We start from the raw sequence: 16,429 nt of genomic DNA on the forward strand, positions 1-16,429 counted from the left end.
TAATAGTGTCATGTCACAGAGGACAATGAAACAACATTCATTCAGGATACTAATGACAGTTGTATGTTGTAAGGACGGTTGTGTTAAACGGAACAGATGGCCCTAAAGCAGCGTTTGTCAGTCCTGCTGCTAGGCAACCAACAAGCTACAGAAATGCTGTTATTTCATCAATACTAGTGGCATGTCAACAGACAACATACAGAGGTCTTCACAGGTCCAACAGGCCTGAAATATTGAGATCTGACCAGAGACCCGAGCGGGTTCTAAATTCAGACTTTTGACTCAGATCTGATAATTGTCACGGTCTCAGGTACGTGCAATTGAAAATGATTTACCCACCAGAACCGATGAGAACTATCCAAGCTTGTTATGTGTCAGCCAATTGCAACTCAATAAAAATGTATAGCTTACGTATAGCTGAAACTGGGTTCGGCTGCTCACCTCACACATGCCTTCTGATGTGGAGACGGAGAGAGCGAGTGAAAGGAGCCTTGGCCTAGCTTAGGACAGTCACGAAATTGTCAGCCGGTGATTGTCAAGCAAATAACTGTCGGTCTCAAGGTAATTGACAGTTAATTAACATGAACACATTTAGCATCTCCTGTTTTCAACATAATAGCCTACAATTTTAAAAAGTCAAATAAATCCATGTAACATAGCCTACACCTTCACAATAAATCCATTATTTATTTTAGACAGGTCTAAAGAAGCATGATATGAAGAAAATGTCTATTTCAGAAGAAAAGAATAGCATACTCTGAGTTGTCCTTTTGTTGGGTCCTGATCTGGCTATGCCAGATGGTTATGGGCTACACTAATTCCTTTAGCAGACAAGATTTGCTTATAATTATGTGGCATAGGCTGTACACACTTAAATAGTCTCTCATTCACAATTTGACAAGCACTTGATAATGCCTCGAATTTCACGGTGGCATCCCCTTTGTGGCCGTAATGAACCCTAAAAAATCCAGGCCTTTTGCAGCCCAAAGTTTTGCGATGTGTCTTAAGTGTGTTGTGCAATCCGAAGCGGCTCTCACTCACATGGCTCTCGATCACATGATCAGGTCCTTCTTACAGGCTACAAGTGAAGACAGACACGTCGGGGACGCAACTGTGCACGTCCTTATCTAATTACGAGGTGCATATTGAAAGATATTGGAAGAACTGTCCACATTTACTTTTTGTCAGCCAACAAGATGAGTAGGCCTAATGAACTGCAAAAGCAATAGCCTATGTCAATCTACTATCCCTCATAGTACAAAAGTTGACCTATTCTATTCAGTGCGAGAAATAAATATTCCAAACAGTCTGGGACAGTTGTGGGATGCGATCGATCCTAAACGAATACAACCACTAGCATCAATTTTATTTATTTTTTCATGCAATGTGGCTGACACAACAGATCAACGCATTTAGCTTAAAATGTTTATTAACTATTAGGCTATTTCTTCATATAAGCACAGCAATGCGCACATGGTAGTAGGCTATAAGCACGAATGTCCCATTAGTGGAAAACACCATTATCAAAAGTGACCGCAAATGCAATTATGCATGTAATGCTTTTATTAAAAAGGTGCATTTTTATGGTGAAAATGATCTTCCCCAAACCCGAAACTCACGTGCTGTTTATGTATGCCAGTTAGGCGCTACACCCTTTGTAAAGCAGATTAATGTGCTTCATTTTAAGATGTTATTTGGCCACTTTGTGACACAAACCTTATCAATACATATAGGCCTAAGGGCTATGAAATATGCTGGGCATCATTCACAAGTGATAATATATAATTCAAAATGGATAAGCTTATAATATTGTCATCCATCCGACTATTCTTCATTTATTCTTGTCTTTACATATACTAAATAATGTGTGAATTTTGGGGGGATTTAGAATGGACCACTATCATGCATGTGTATCAAAACAGGGGCAGCAGGAAAAAAAATACATGTCATCTATGCACTTAAATAACGAATGGAGGACGCTTTTCCCTGTGTTTTATTTCATTCCAGCCAGGTACACTATACTGCTGTTGTAAAGAGAAGCAATGTGCTTAATATTAGGAAAGTTGAGAAATAAATATAGTAGGCCCAGCCTATAGAAAGCTCTTGGGATCCTCCTCTTTTTATTAGCGGCCATCACTCTGTTTTGTCACTCAATTGCATAGCCTATAGCAAGGTTGCGCAACATGAGCGAATGGGCTTTCATGAGTGCTTTATTCGATTTGAATACATTTGCATTGATGTCAGTGTGATTAGAGGGACAATAGAGTGCGGAGTACCAGGCAGTTAGCACGTTTGGTAGGCTACTAATGACCAGCAGCACTATTAGAGCTTGGAGAAGCCCAATTACTTTGACTAAACGGTCACGTGGAATTTGACTGCCTTCATGACTTGTGACCACGGTCACCACAACAGCCCTAGCCTAGGCTACTATTGATTGCGAAGATGGAGGCCTTTTTCATTGACGTAAAATTAAAGTTAGAGTATTTTGATTAGGATCTCCATTAGCAACAAAGTATAGTATAGTGAAATTATTATTTTCTATTATAGAAAATTATTATTACTATAATTACTATTATTTTATATTTTTTATTATAATTTGTTTTAGTATTGTATATTATTATTGCAAATAGTGTTTTGTTTCTTTGCCGAGACATTTTTGTTGGCTAAATTATGTTTGAACTGCCTTTTTTATTGTGCGGGCCTACAAAAGGCACCCACCACTGTTGGTAATTACTGCAATATAAGCCTGTTCAAAACTTTAAACCAGTTTTGTTTCTTTCTGTTGAGACATTTGTTTTGGCCCAAATGACACTGAACAATATAAAACACAACATGCAACAATTCCAAAGACTTGAGTTACAGTTCATATAAGGAAATCAGTCAATTTAAATGAATTCATTAGGCCCTTATTTTACCTTTATTTAACTAGGCAAGTCAGTTAAGAACAAATTCTTATTTTCAACGACGGCCTAGGAACAGTGGGTTAACTGCCTGTTCAGGGGCAGAACAACAAATTTGTACCTTGTCAGCTCAGGGATTTGAACTTGCAACCTTCCGGTTACTAGTCCAATGCTCTAACCACTATGCTACCCTGCCACCCAATCTATGGATTTCACATGACTGGGAATACAGGTATGCATCGATTGGTCACAGATACCTTTAAAAAAATTATGTAGGGGAGTGGTTCAGAAAACCAGTCAGGATCTGGTGTGACCACCATTTGCCTCATGCAGCGTGACATCTCCTTTGCATAGAGTTGATCAGGCTGTTGATTGTGGCTGTGGAATGTTGTCCCACTTCTCATCAATGGCTGTGCAAAGTTGCTGGTTATTGGCCGGAACTGGAACCGACTGTCGTACACGTTGATCCGGACTTCCAGAGCATCCCAAACATGCTCAATATGTGACACGTCTGGTAGGTCTGAAGGTCACTTTAGAATTGGGACATTTTCAGCTTCCAGGAATTGTGTACATATCCTTGCGACATGGAGTGTGCATTATCATTCTGAAACATGAGGTGATTGCGGCGGATGAATGGCACGACAATGGTCCTCAGGATCTCGTCACGGTATCTCTGTGGATGCAAATTGCTATAGATGAAATGCAATTGTGTTCATTGTCCATAGCTTATGCCTGCCAATACCATAACCCCACCGGCACCATGGGTTACTCTGTTCACAACATTGACATCAGCAAACTGCTCACCCACACGACATCATGCCGTCTGCCACCTGTCCAGTACAGTTGAAACCGGGATTCATCCGTGAAGAGCACACTTTTCCAGCGTGCCAGTGGCCATCGAAGGTGAGCATTTGACACTGAAGTCGGTTACGATGCCGAACTGCAGTCAGGTCATCCTCACCAGGGTCTTGACGAGCATTCAGATGAGCTTGTGCAGACAGTTTGTTCAGAAATTCTTCGGATGTGCAAACACACACTTTTATTGGCTATCTGGGTGGCTGGTCTCAGACGATCCTGCAGTTGAAGAAGCTGGATGTGGAGGTCCTGGGCTGGCGTGGTCACACGTGGTCTGCGGTTGTGAGGCCGGTTGGACGTACTGCCAAATTCTCTAAAACGGAGGCCTCATATGGTAGAGAAATGAACATTCAATTCTCTGGCAACAGCTCTGATGGACATTCCTGCAGTCAGCATGACATAAGACAACCAAAATCACAAATTATCTTTTTGAAGGACATACCATTAAATCTGCCCCCACTCCCTTTCAAACATGTGTAAGTGCAAGTCATTATCACTCAACACATCCTCCCCACTCGCTCAATCATACAAATATCCACACACAGTATAGTCCTGTACGCTACGTTATATTGTCAAAGTCAGAAGAGTTACAGATCGAAAAGCATTGTTTAGAACAGACATTCTCTGTAAGGTGTAATGGGGAACAGTGTCAGCTCTACACATTACATTTCTATCAGCAACATCCTAAACATTGCAGCACCACAGAATACACCTAGTCCAAAAATCTAAATTTAATGTCTTAAGATGTTGCAAGATATGAGAGTTCTCTGAATTTAAAAAACTGGCCAACAAACATAATTAAACATATACACTATATTGAAAATCATGATTTACATTAAAATACTTAATGATGGATGGACACTAATTCCTTCACCAGTTGCATTCACTAATCTGTGGTGGGTTTATCCGAGTTCTAGTTAGACACCCATACATAGTCACACACACAAAAGTATGTGGACACCCCTTCAAATGAGTGGATTTGGCTATTTCAGCCACACCCATTGCGGACAGCTGTATAAAAATCGAGCACACAGCCATGCAATCTCCATAGACAAATATTGGTAGTATAATGGCCTTACTGAAGAGCTCAGTGACTTTCAACGTGGCACTGTAATAGGATGCCACCTTTCCAAAAAGTTAGTTTGTCAAATTTCTGCCCTGCTAGAGTTGCCCCGGTCAACTGTAAGTGCTGTTATTGTGAAGTGGAAATGTCTAGGAGCAACAATGGCTCAGCCACGAAGTGGTAGGCCACACAAGCTCCCAGAACGGGACAGCCGAGTGCTGAAGCATGTAGAAATTGTCTGCACTCGGTTGCAACACTCACTACCGAGTTCCAAACTGTTCCATCGGGAGCTTCATGAAATGGGTTTCCATGGACGAGCAGCCGCACAAAAGCCTAAGGAGGAGACTGCAAGAAGTGCAAAGGCTGTCTCTCTTGCTAAACAAGGGCAATGGACGCGGTGGGAAGGCCTGGAGAGGAGAAAGATCAACTGGAGTGAGCTTTGGCAAATGGAGGCAAGCAACATCAGCTTCATCATAAGAGCTGTTTATGATGTGCTTCCATCACCAAAAAATCTACATCAATGGTATGGCGAGGACTCGACCTGCCCCCTCTGCCCAGCTCCAGCGACTCTCAGGCATATAATGACAGGTTGCAAGACCAGCCTCTCACAAGGCCGCTACACCTGGAGGCACAATCAGGTCCTCAAGAGCCTGGCTGCAGCACTTGAGACCAAGAGGAGTGCAACCAATTCATTACCTCCAAAAACAAGCAATCCCGTCAAAACAACAACATTCATCCGGGAGGGACAGAAAAGGCCCAAGTATCCTCCTACAAAGCCAGAAACTGGACACCTAGCTATGGCCCGGGACTGGAAGATGCTTGTCGATATTGGCCAGCAACTCATTTTTCCACCTGAGATTGCTTCTACCAACCTTAGGCCAGACATGGTACTCTGGTCCCCTTCACGAAATGCTGTGTACATCATAGAGCTCACAGTCCCGTGGGAAAACTCTGTTGAAGAGGCCTACGAACGTAAGAAACTGCGTTACACAGAGTTGGCAGCAGACGCAACTCAGCGTGGCTGGAATGCAAAAGTCTGGCCAGTTGAAGTGGGATGCAGAGGATTCGTGGCTTCTTCCATCATCAGGTTGCTGAAAGAACTTGGAATCCATGGACAGGCTCTGCGGCAGACCGTCAGAGCAGTTTCTCAAGCAGCTGAAAGAGGTAGCCAGTGGATCTGGATCAAACGGAAGGACCCTTGCTGGGCTATAACTTCATGACCCCTCACCCCCACCTGAGAACTCAATTCAGATCCCTCCAACTTGAGGAGGGCATATGAGGTATGCGGTCAGCTGTATGGCTGGCTCAGAGAAGAGGACGCCCCTGCCTTGCACAGTCCTGTGGGACATCTTAATTGGGCATGGGACACAAGCTAAGGCTTGATCACCCTTTAGCTGGCCACCTTTGATGAGGGTGTTTAGTGATTAAAGGCCGAAACACCCACTGATTCGAAGGCACACTACTGAGGATGTGTCCCAAAAATTGACATCTTACCCCAGTCTAAGAAATAAACCTCCCATGCCACTCTGTCAACATCACGGCAAATCTCATGCGAGTGCATTCCATCTATTGGCACAATGGACAGTTTTTAACATCTCGTCCCGTGTTTTATGATTCTAAGATCACCATGCGCAATGCCAAGCGTTGGCTGGAGTGATGTAAAGCTCGCCGCCATTTAACTCTGGAGCAATGGAAACGCATTCTCTGGAGTGATGAATCACGCTTCACCATCTGGCAGTCCGACGGACAAATCTGGGTTTGGCGGATGTCAGGAGAACACTACCTGCCCCAATGCATAGTGTCAACTGTAAAGTTTGGTGGACTAAGAATAATGGTCTGGTGTTGTTTTGCATGGTTCGGTCTAGGCTCCTTATTTCCAGTGAAGGGAAATCTTATTGCTGCAGCATATAATGACATTCTAGACGATTCTATGCTTCCAACTTTATGGCAACAGTTTGGGGATGGCATACCGGTAGAGGTTCGATGGCATACCAGTAGAGGTCTATCTTTTTAGAAAAAAATAATAAAAAAATTAAAAAAATATATATATAACATTACACACAGTGGGGAGAACAAGTATTTGATAACCTGAAAAATCGGGAGTGTTTCCTACTTACAAAGCATGTAGAGGTCTGTAATATTTTATCATAGGTACACTTCAACTGTGAGAGACGGAATCTAAAACAAATATCCAGAAAATCACATTGTATGATTTTTAGTTAATTAATTTGCATTTTTTTGCATGACATAAGTTTTTGATCACCTACCAACCAGTAAGAATTCCAGCTCTCACAGACCTGTTAGTTTTTCTTTAAGAAGCCCTCCTGTTCTCCACTCATTACCTGTATTAACTGCACCTGTTTGAAATCGTTACCTGTATGAAAGACCTGTCCACACACTCAAACAGACTCCAACCTCTCCACAATGGCCAAGACCAGAGAGCTGTGTAAGGACACCAGGGCTAAATTGTAGACCTGCACAAGGCTGGGATGGGCTACAGGACAATAGGCAAGCAGCTTGGTGAGAAGGCAACAACTGTTGGCGCAATTATTAGAAAATGGAAGAAGTTCAAGATGACGGTCAATCACCCTCGGTCTGGGGCTCCATGCAAGATCTCACCTCGTGGGGCATCAATGACCATGAGGAAGGTGAGGGATCAGCCCAGAACTACACGGCAGGACCTGGTCAATGACCTGAAGAGAGCTGGGACCACAGTCTCAAAGAAAACCATTAGTAACATACTACGCCGTCATGGATTAAAATCCTGCAGGGCACGCAAGGTCCCCCTGCTCAAGCCAGCGCATGTCCAGGCCCGTCTGAAGTTTGCCAATGACCATCTGGATGAACCAGAGGAGGAATGGGAGAAGGTGATGTGGTCTGACGAGACAAAAATAGAGCTTTTTGGTCTAAACTCCACTCGCTGTGTTTGGAGGAAGAAGGATGAGTACAACCCCAAGACACCATCCCAAACATGAAGCATGGAGGTGGAAACATTCTTTGGGGATGCTTTTCTGCAAAGGGGACAGGACAACTGCACTGTATTAAGGGGAGGATGGATGGGGCAATGTATCACGAGATCTTGGCCAACAACCTCCTTCCCTCAGTAAGAGCATTGAAGATGGGTCGTGGCTGGGTCTTCGAGCATGACAATGACCCGAAACACACAGCCAGGGCAACTAAGGTGTGGCGCCGTAAGAAGCATCTCAAGGTCCTGGAGTGCCCTAGCCAGTCTCCAGACCTGAACCCAATAGAAAATCTTTGGAGGGAGCTGAAAGTCCGTGTTGCCCAGCAACAGCCCCAAAACATTACTGCTCTAGTGATCTGCATGGAGGAATGGGCCAAAATACCAGCAACAGTGTGTGAAAACCTTGTGAAGACTTACAGAAAACGTTTGACCTCTGTCATTGCCAACAAAGGGCTTATAACAAAGTATTGAGATAAACTTTTGTTATTGACCAAATACTTATTTTCCACCATAATTGGCAAATAAATTCATTAAAAATCCTACAATGTGATTTTCTGGATTTTTTTCCTCATTTTGTCTGTCATAGTTGAAGTGTACCTATGAAAATTACAGGCCTCATCTTTTTAAGTGGGAGAACTTGCAATTGGTGGCTGACTAAATATTTTTTTGCCCCACTGTATGTCATGCAATAAAATGCTAATGAATTACTTAAAAATCATACAATGTGAGATTTAGATTCAGTCTCTCACAGTTGAAGTGTACCTATGATAAAAATTAGACCTCTACATGCTTTGTAAGTAGGAAAACCTGCAAAATCGGCAGTGTATCAAATACTTGTTCTCCCCACTGTATATATACAAAAAGCTCCATTGTTAGATTGTTTTAACTACTCCTATAGAAATGGTAGTCTGTCAGGTACTCAGCAAGGTCTGATTTCACTAATTACTAAAACAAGACCCAGATGGCAAATATAAAGATTCAGTTTTTTTTAGACTGTAGGCCCCTTACACTTAAAATGTTATGATGCAAAAATACTAGCGAAATGCATAGCACTCAGAGGTTTTACCAGGCATTGCTCAGCCTGATCAGGTAGGTTTATTTTTACATGGATGATACATTGGAGATAATATATGACAACTACTAGAAATAATAGAACATCATGAAATATCTAAGAAACCAGGCCTGGTATTTATAGCAGATTTTGAAAAGGACTTTGATAAAGACTGGATTTTTAAAATTTCGGTGACTCTCTTATAAAATGGGTAAAAGTAATGTATAGTAACACCAGGTGTAAAATAGTAAATAGCGGCTTCTTACGAGAGTTTTGAATTGCCAAGAGAAGTTAAACAAGGGTGTTCGCTGTCACCATATCTATTCATTATGGCCATCGAAATGCTAGGTATTTTTTATTATTTTATTTTACTAGGCAAGTCAGTTAAGAACAAATTCTTATTTTCAATGACGGCCTAGGAACAGTGGGTTAACTGCCTGTTCAGGGGCAGAACTAAAGATTTGTACCTTGTCAGCTCGGGGATTCGAACTTGCAACCTTTCGGTTACTAGTTCAACGCTCTAACCACTAGGCTACCCAACAACAACATTAGGGGATTAGAAATCCAATGCTTAAAAACAAAGGTGCCCATGTATGCCGATGACTCAAGTGTTATATTAAGTCCGCAAGCTACATTTTTCTGGACTAAAACCTAATTGTGTACAATATTACATATTGGATTTTCAAAAATACAACTTTTACATTACCCTGCAGTTTACCTATAAAATTGGCTTATGGTGAAGTTGACATACTTGGTATTCATACGACAAAAGATATGAGCCCTCCACAATGAATTTCAATAGAAAACTTGTAAAAAATAGACAAGATCCTACAACCACGGAGAGGAAAATACCTGTCTATTTATGGAAAAATTGCCTTGATTAACTCGGTTTACTCACTTACGGCGCTGCCTACTCCTGATGATTTGTTTTTCAAATCATATGAGCAAAAAATATTTTGCTTTATCTGGGACGCTAAACCAGACAAAATAAAGCATATAATTAATAGGGTGGGTTGAGATTATTAAATATAAAATCACTAAACCACTCTAAAAGCTTCACCTGTTCAAAAGTTTTACTTGAACCCCAAATGGTTCTCAAGTAGATTAAGAAAAGCTCATCCAATATTTAAAAAGCCTTTTTGCAGATAGCCATGTCTCATTTTCAATTAATTGAAAATTATACTTTCTTTTCTAAATCGCTCTTTTTCAAACAAGCATTGCAGAACTGACTACAATTTCATCCCCCTGAAAATATGTAATATTTGTTCTAACCAATATTATGGCTGAACTAAACATGTGCTGGTAGTCAAAATACCTGTATTTATGGGAAAATTGTATTTTGTTTTTAAAGTATATTGTAAATTGGAATGGTAGTTGTGTCTTTCATGGAGTTATCAGAATTGTACAAGGTCTGCTCAATCCAAGAGTACAAGCAACTGATTACAGCGTTACCCCAAAAACGGAGAAGGCGGGTGGCAGCGGGAGGTGGTAGGGAACTTATGTCTGCCCAATAGAACAACTGGCAGAAGAATAAGAACAAATAGGAAAGTATAACAGTTTCATTTGAGGACCAGGATGTTGACAACTGTGCTATACAGATTGCAAAATAGTTGGGAAGACATTTTTTGATATACCGATTCCATGGTACAGGGTGTTTAAGTTGATTTTTAAAACAACGCAAGATTCAAGACTTCAAGCTTGTCAGCAAAAATTATTATACAGAATTCTTGCCACCAACAAAACGTTGAATATTTGGGGCATAAAATCATTGAAGCTCTTTAGATTTTGTTGTGAGGATACAGAATCAATAGACAATTTATTTCGGCATTGCCCTCTGGAAGCCTGTTTCTGGTCTCAGGTTCAGGGATGGCTGAAAATACACATTGATTTGGGTCCCTGTTTTTGGCCTTCTGGGAGATCTGTTGATGTGCCCTTGAGCAGGGCGTTAAACCTGTGTCATCCTGAATGGGAGTCTGTTGGATGACTTGTGTGGTGTAGTTGTTGAGCGGCTTCACTGCAAGTATATTGTATGTTTTGGATATTCAATAAAAATAAATACATTTGGGGAAGGCCCTTTCCTGTTTCAGCATGACAATGCCCCAGTGCATGAAGCGAGGTCCATACATAACTGGTTTGTCGAGATCGGTGTGAAGAACTTGAAAGGCCTGCAGAGCCCTGACCTCAACCCCGTCAAACACTTGCGAGCCAGGCCTAATCGCCCAATATCAGTGACCAGCCTCACAAATGCTCATGGCTGAATGGATTCAAGTCCCCACAGCAATGTTCCAAAATCTAGTGGAAAGCCTTCCTAGAAGCAGCAAAGGGGGACCACCTCCATATTAAATGCCCATGATTTTGGAATGAGATGTTCGAGGAGGTGTCCGCATACTTAGCATGTAGTGTAGTTACAGTTCCACCTGAATATACTTACCTGAAATATAATGCAAATGTTGTTACACATCAAAGACTTTCCTCACACATGCTCGCACACAACACTCACTCAAGACAAGCACATGATTCTTCACACACATGGCAACACAAATTCTCTTGCTCGAGTACAGAGGTAAGTGCACGAGTATGGGATATTCAAATGTCATGTTAATTAACATATTACAAAAGTTTGTCTAAAATGTTGAGTTAATTAAAATACAAGAAACTTTAAAATATACAGAAGAAGAATGAGAAATGACTAACAAAATGTTGAGTTGCCTATTGGTTCAAATTAAACTCCAGTGTATTGATCAGAGTATCCGATATGGGTATTCTGCCTGCTTGAGGATCAATACTACGCAATACTACGATACCAGATTTTCATTGGGAAAAAGAAACACGAAGCAGACTAAACTCTATGGTCCTTTAAAACCTAGCTTTGTAAAATATTGTGTGCTATAGCTAAACAAATGTGACTCTGGGTGACAACATAAGGCTGTGTATGTTTTACACAGACATCATTTTGGCTCTCTGCTCTGAAAAATTAAGAGATTAGTTTGAGTTCACAATACTTGAAACAAGGATGAGGGTGAGAAAATCTAAAAATATCTAGGTTGGCTACAAAATAGTTTTTGTTTGTTTTTTTACTTCAATCAACTTAGTATTCACAAAATGGCATTTCACAGTTTTATTGCAGTTAGTCAAACAACTACTACAGGATGCAATGTACCGGAAATACATTCCATGGACGGGAGGAAATTAAAGTAAGCTAACCATTGCAGAGGCAATGCACGTCTTCACTTATTGTTACTAGGAACTACTGAAAACAACAATAACAGGAGGATAGGATACTGATAGCAAAAAGCAAGAAAAGACACCATACAGAAGTTTATAAGCCATCTACAGACCTGCCTACATCAAGATACATCACAGTTAATATAGGCCTAAACCTTAACTACAGACCTGACTACATCAAGATACATCGCAGTTGATATTGGCCTTTGGCGGCCAACATTGAAGATTTGTGTTTTTGCATCAACATTGGGCCTGTCTTGTGATATAATTATATATATTTTTCCCCTCAGTCAACATTCGGGACACATGAAGAAGCTGAGGGAAATAATCAGCCCAAATTAAAAGAACAAAAACAAACATTTGACGAGAAAAGAAATCAGTTATTTTACATAATGAGAAAGGAAAAGCAAGAGATCCAAATATTGAGCCTTGGGGTACACCGTTGAAAAAATGCCAACATAACACAATCAGTATCTGCGACGTTTGTTGTTAGGCCCTTCATAGTTTCCCACAACAGGGATTCCCCTCCCGAAGCCTGCTGGCCCCCCCACTGCAGGTCCAGGCCCTGCCCCCATGAGCCCTGCCCCCATGAGCCCTGCCCCCACAGCCTGTTGCTGCTGAGGGGACTCGACACCTGGACGGCCACTCATAGGGGACGAACCAATCTGATTAGGAGCCCCCTGGGGGAACCTATCGTTGCGCAGCTACAATATAAAGGGATAGGGTTGGTGGAGATATGAGAAGTCCAGATGCAGAAGAATCAGATGGGAGGGATATTCAATAACAATGTTCGTTTTGGCGAGGCAATGAGAAGGCGTTCCGAACGTCAAAGTAGGCAAGCAGAGGAGTTCCGGGCAGAGTCAGAAGAGGGAGAGAGGAATCAGTCCATTAGTTATGGGTGCAGAGCTGATATAAGCTATGAGAATCCCTTTCCTAAACTGCACTAACCTCATGATGTGAACAGTGAAGTCAGGGGAGTAAATGTTATTATTAACCTCAATTTGCTAATCACCACCAAGTAATACTATGATATCACGATTAAAGATATCACAATGGTAGGGGAAAAGATGCCAGAAAAGACCAGCTGGATGAGATATCTGTACCATAAACTATTAAAATCAAAGTCACTGGCAAAACACCTTGGAATGTAATATCCATAAGCAGCATCTAAATAGCCTCTGGCATCTCCTCTCACCACTGGTTAAAACCTGAAAACAATACACTGCAGTTCTATTCAACACCAAGGGTTGAGCAGGTTAAGGAGAGCGAATTATTGAGAGAGAAATTGAAAAGAGGTTGAGAGTAAGCGCCCATCTTAGCGCATACATTACCATGGCTCCATTGTCTGGCATCATGTTTGGTGCGCCCATGTTTGGAGTTCCCTCTGGGCCCATGGCTCCGGCCCTTCCGCTCATGCCTATGCCCATCATTTGAGGGGGTCCCTGGTTTACACTGGCCCCGGCAACAGAGGCGGGGTTAAACCCATCTACACGCAAAACAACGTAGCATCGTTTGGTCACACTGAAAGTAAACCCCACCCATCACACCCCGTGTGCACTGTTTGTTGTTGTAGAGTGGTGTAAAAATCTCTCAGGGCTGACAGAGCTAGCTAACGTTAGTTGTTGGTTACACAAGCAATGCCAATTATGTAGGTGTCAAATTTTCATTTCCTAGTTTGATAGGGAAAAGTCAATATTGAGCCCGGTGGTACACAATTGAAAACATATCAAATTTTGTTAGTCTGTGGTGAGATATACATATCGATATATACACTGAACCAAAAATTAAATGAAACATGTAAAATGTTGGTCCCATGTAACATGAGCTGGGGGCCTGATTAATTTTTTAATTGACTGATTTCCTTCTATGAACTGTAACTATTTGCATGTTACATTTATTTTTTGTTTAGTGTATATATAAAACCCTTTTAAAAACATACATCATTTGTTGATGATTTCATATGGCAGGTTAACAGTCTACAGCACCTGTAAATCATTAGGCTATGACTTAAAATTGGTCAAGTTGTATTAATATATAGCTGAACAACCAAAAACCAACGTTAGCAGATAGATGCCTACAACAGACTATTTACAGGGCATTGGGAACAGGAGCAGTGTATCATACCATTAAATCAACAGAGCAAGAGTTCCATTACAGTAAAATAGCAATGTGGGACAAGCTGTGAGAGGCCCTCAGATAGTCTGGACGAATTTCCGATTTCAGGCGAAAGAACGCCATCACCCAGTTCTGCTTCTAGGTTAAAAACCGTGACTGCACATCACCGTTGCCAGATACTCAACCCCGGACCCAAATCCCCATTCACAGCCATATGACACAGGTCTTTGAGAACACTGTCAAATCATCAGTAGGATGACAAGTCATTTAATAAATACATTTTTTTATTAAGAAGATAGAAAAATGTTGCATCAACTACCAATGGAAACACGAGTAAAGAGTTCATTATGCTTTCCTAGGTACTAAATGAGACAGCTGTATTAGTTATGAATTGACCCCACCCACCCACACTGCTGGAAATGAAAAGATGATCAACTATTTCCTAGATGGTATATGTACACAGAAATGATACTGCAACATCCCCCCAAAAAAAAATAATCCACCATCTCACTTAAACAATGCACACCATTATGTTTGTAAGTAGTAAACATACACACACATCAAATGTACAATGCCGTGCGAAGGTATTCGGCCCCCTTGAACTTTGCGACCTTTTGCCACATTTCAGGCTTCAAACAAAGATTTAAAACTGTATTTTTTTGTGAAGAATCAACAAGTGGGACACAATCATGAAGTGGAACGGCATTTATTGGATATTTCAAACTTTTTTTTAACAAATCAAAAAAAAGATTTCCCAAGCTTTAAACATCCCAAGGAGCACTGTGCAAGCGATAATATTGAAATGGAAGGAGTATCAGACCACTACAAATCTACCAAGACCTGGCCGTCCCTCTAAACCTTCAGCTCATACAAGGAGAAGACTGATCAGAGATGCAGCCAAGAGGCCCATGATCACTCTGGATGAACTGCAGAGATCTACGGCTGAGGTGGGAGACTCTGTCCATAGGACAACAATCAGTCGTATATTGCACAAATCTGGCCTTTATGGAAGAGTGGCAAGAAGAAAGCCATTTCTTAAAGGTATCCATAAAACGTGTTGTTTAAAGTTTGCCACAAGCCACCTGGGAGACACACCAAACATGTGGAAGAAGGTGCTCTGGTCAGATGAAACCAAAATTGAACTTTTTGGCAACAATGCAAAACGTTATGTTTGGCGTAAAAGCAACACCCTGAACACACCATCCCCACTGTCAAACATGGTGGTGGCAGCATCATGGTTTGGGCCTGCTTTTCTTCAGCAGGGACAGGGAAGATGGTTAAATTTGATGGGAAGATGGATGGAGCCAAATACAGGACCATTCTGGAAGAAAACCTGATGGAGTCTGCAAAAGACCTGAGACTGGGACGGAGATTTGTCTTCCAACAAGACAATGATCCAAAACATAAAGCAAAATCTACAATGGAATGGTTCAAAAATAAACATATCCAGGTGTTAGAATGGCCAAGTAAAAGTCCAGACCTGAATCCAATCGAGAATCTGTGGAAAGAACTGAAAACTGCTGTTCACAAATGCTCTCCATCCAACCTCACTGAGCTCAAGCTGTTTTGCAAGGAGGAATGGGAAAAAATGTCAGTCTCTCGATGTGCAAAACTGATAGAGACATACCCCAAGCGACTTACAGCTGTAATCGCAGCAAAAGGTGGCGCTACAAAGTATTAACTTAAGGGGGCTGAATAATTTTGCACGCCCAATTTTTCAGTTTTTGATTTGTTAAAAAAAGTTTGAAATATCCAATAAATGTCGTTCCACTTCATGATTGTGTCCCACTTGTTGTTGATTCTTCACGAAAAAATACAGTTTTATCTTTATGTTTGAAGCCTGAAATGTGGCAAAAGGTCGCAAAGCTCAAGGGGGCCGAATACTTTCGCAAGGCACTTTAAATACAAACAAAGGGATAGGTTTATTCTAAACTTGTAGATAAGAACATTTACCAAGTGTTGGGATTGGTGGCTACTGCTGATACAAAATGTTTGCTAAAAACCCTCAAGCTAGAAATGTTTATTCAGTTTGGGCCTCATCTATTGTTCGAATCAGGTAACCTTCCACATGTGTGGCACGATAAATAAGTAGGTCTGTAGAAAGAGCAAAAGTGAAGTTGCATAAAACATTAAGGACTAAAGAAAACAATGGTTTCCTTCAACCAGTTGACTAAATAACAAATAACCTGATAACGAAAAGATCATAAGTAGAAGTCATCATGTAAAATTCACACTAAAAAAAGGTAGATGTGACT

The 16,429-nt window shown here is 41.2% G+C and overlaps 1 protein-coding gene across 2 annotated transcripts in view; it reads right to left on the reverse strand.

The window, feature by feature from the left end:
• The window catches only part of LOC124010801 (paraspeckle component 1-like), a 29,429-nt gene that overhangs the window by 1,075 nt on the left and 11,925 nt on the right, over nucleotides 1-16,429 (reverse strand). Inside the window, exons 8-9 of one of the 2 annotated variants that reach the window (XM_046323474.1) lie at nucleotides 13,391-13,545; nucleotides 11,938-12,763 (exon numbers count right to left, since the gene is read on the reverse strand). In XM_046323474.1, the coding sequence (XP_046179430.1) occupies nucleotides 12,527-12,763; nucleotides 13,391-13,545 (392 nt within the window). In that variant the 3' untranslated portion in view covers nucleotides 11,938-12,526. Of the gene's footprint in view, nucleotides 1-11,937; nucleotides 12,764-13,390; nucleotides 13,546-16,429 lie in introns of those variants that run through there. The other variant, XM_046323476.1, reaches the window with a different exon arrangement.

The sequence above is a fragment of the Oncorhynchus gorbuscha genome, linkage group LG23 (genome assembly GCF_021184085.1).
Source record: "Oncorhynchus gorbuscha isolate QuinsamMale2020 ecotype Even-year linkage group LG23, OgorEven_v1.0, whole genome shotgun sequence".
Lineage (NCBI taxonomy): Eukaryota > Metazoa > Chordata > Actinopteri > Salmoniformes > Salmonidae > Oncorhynchus > Oncorhynchus gorbuscha.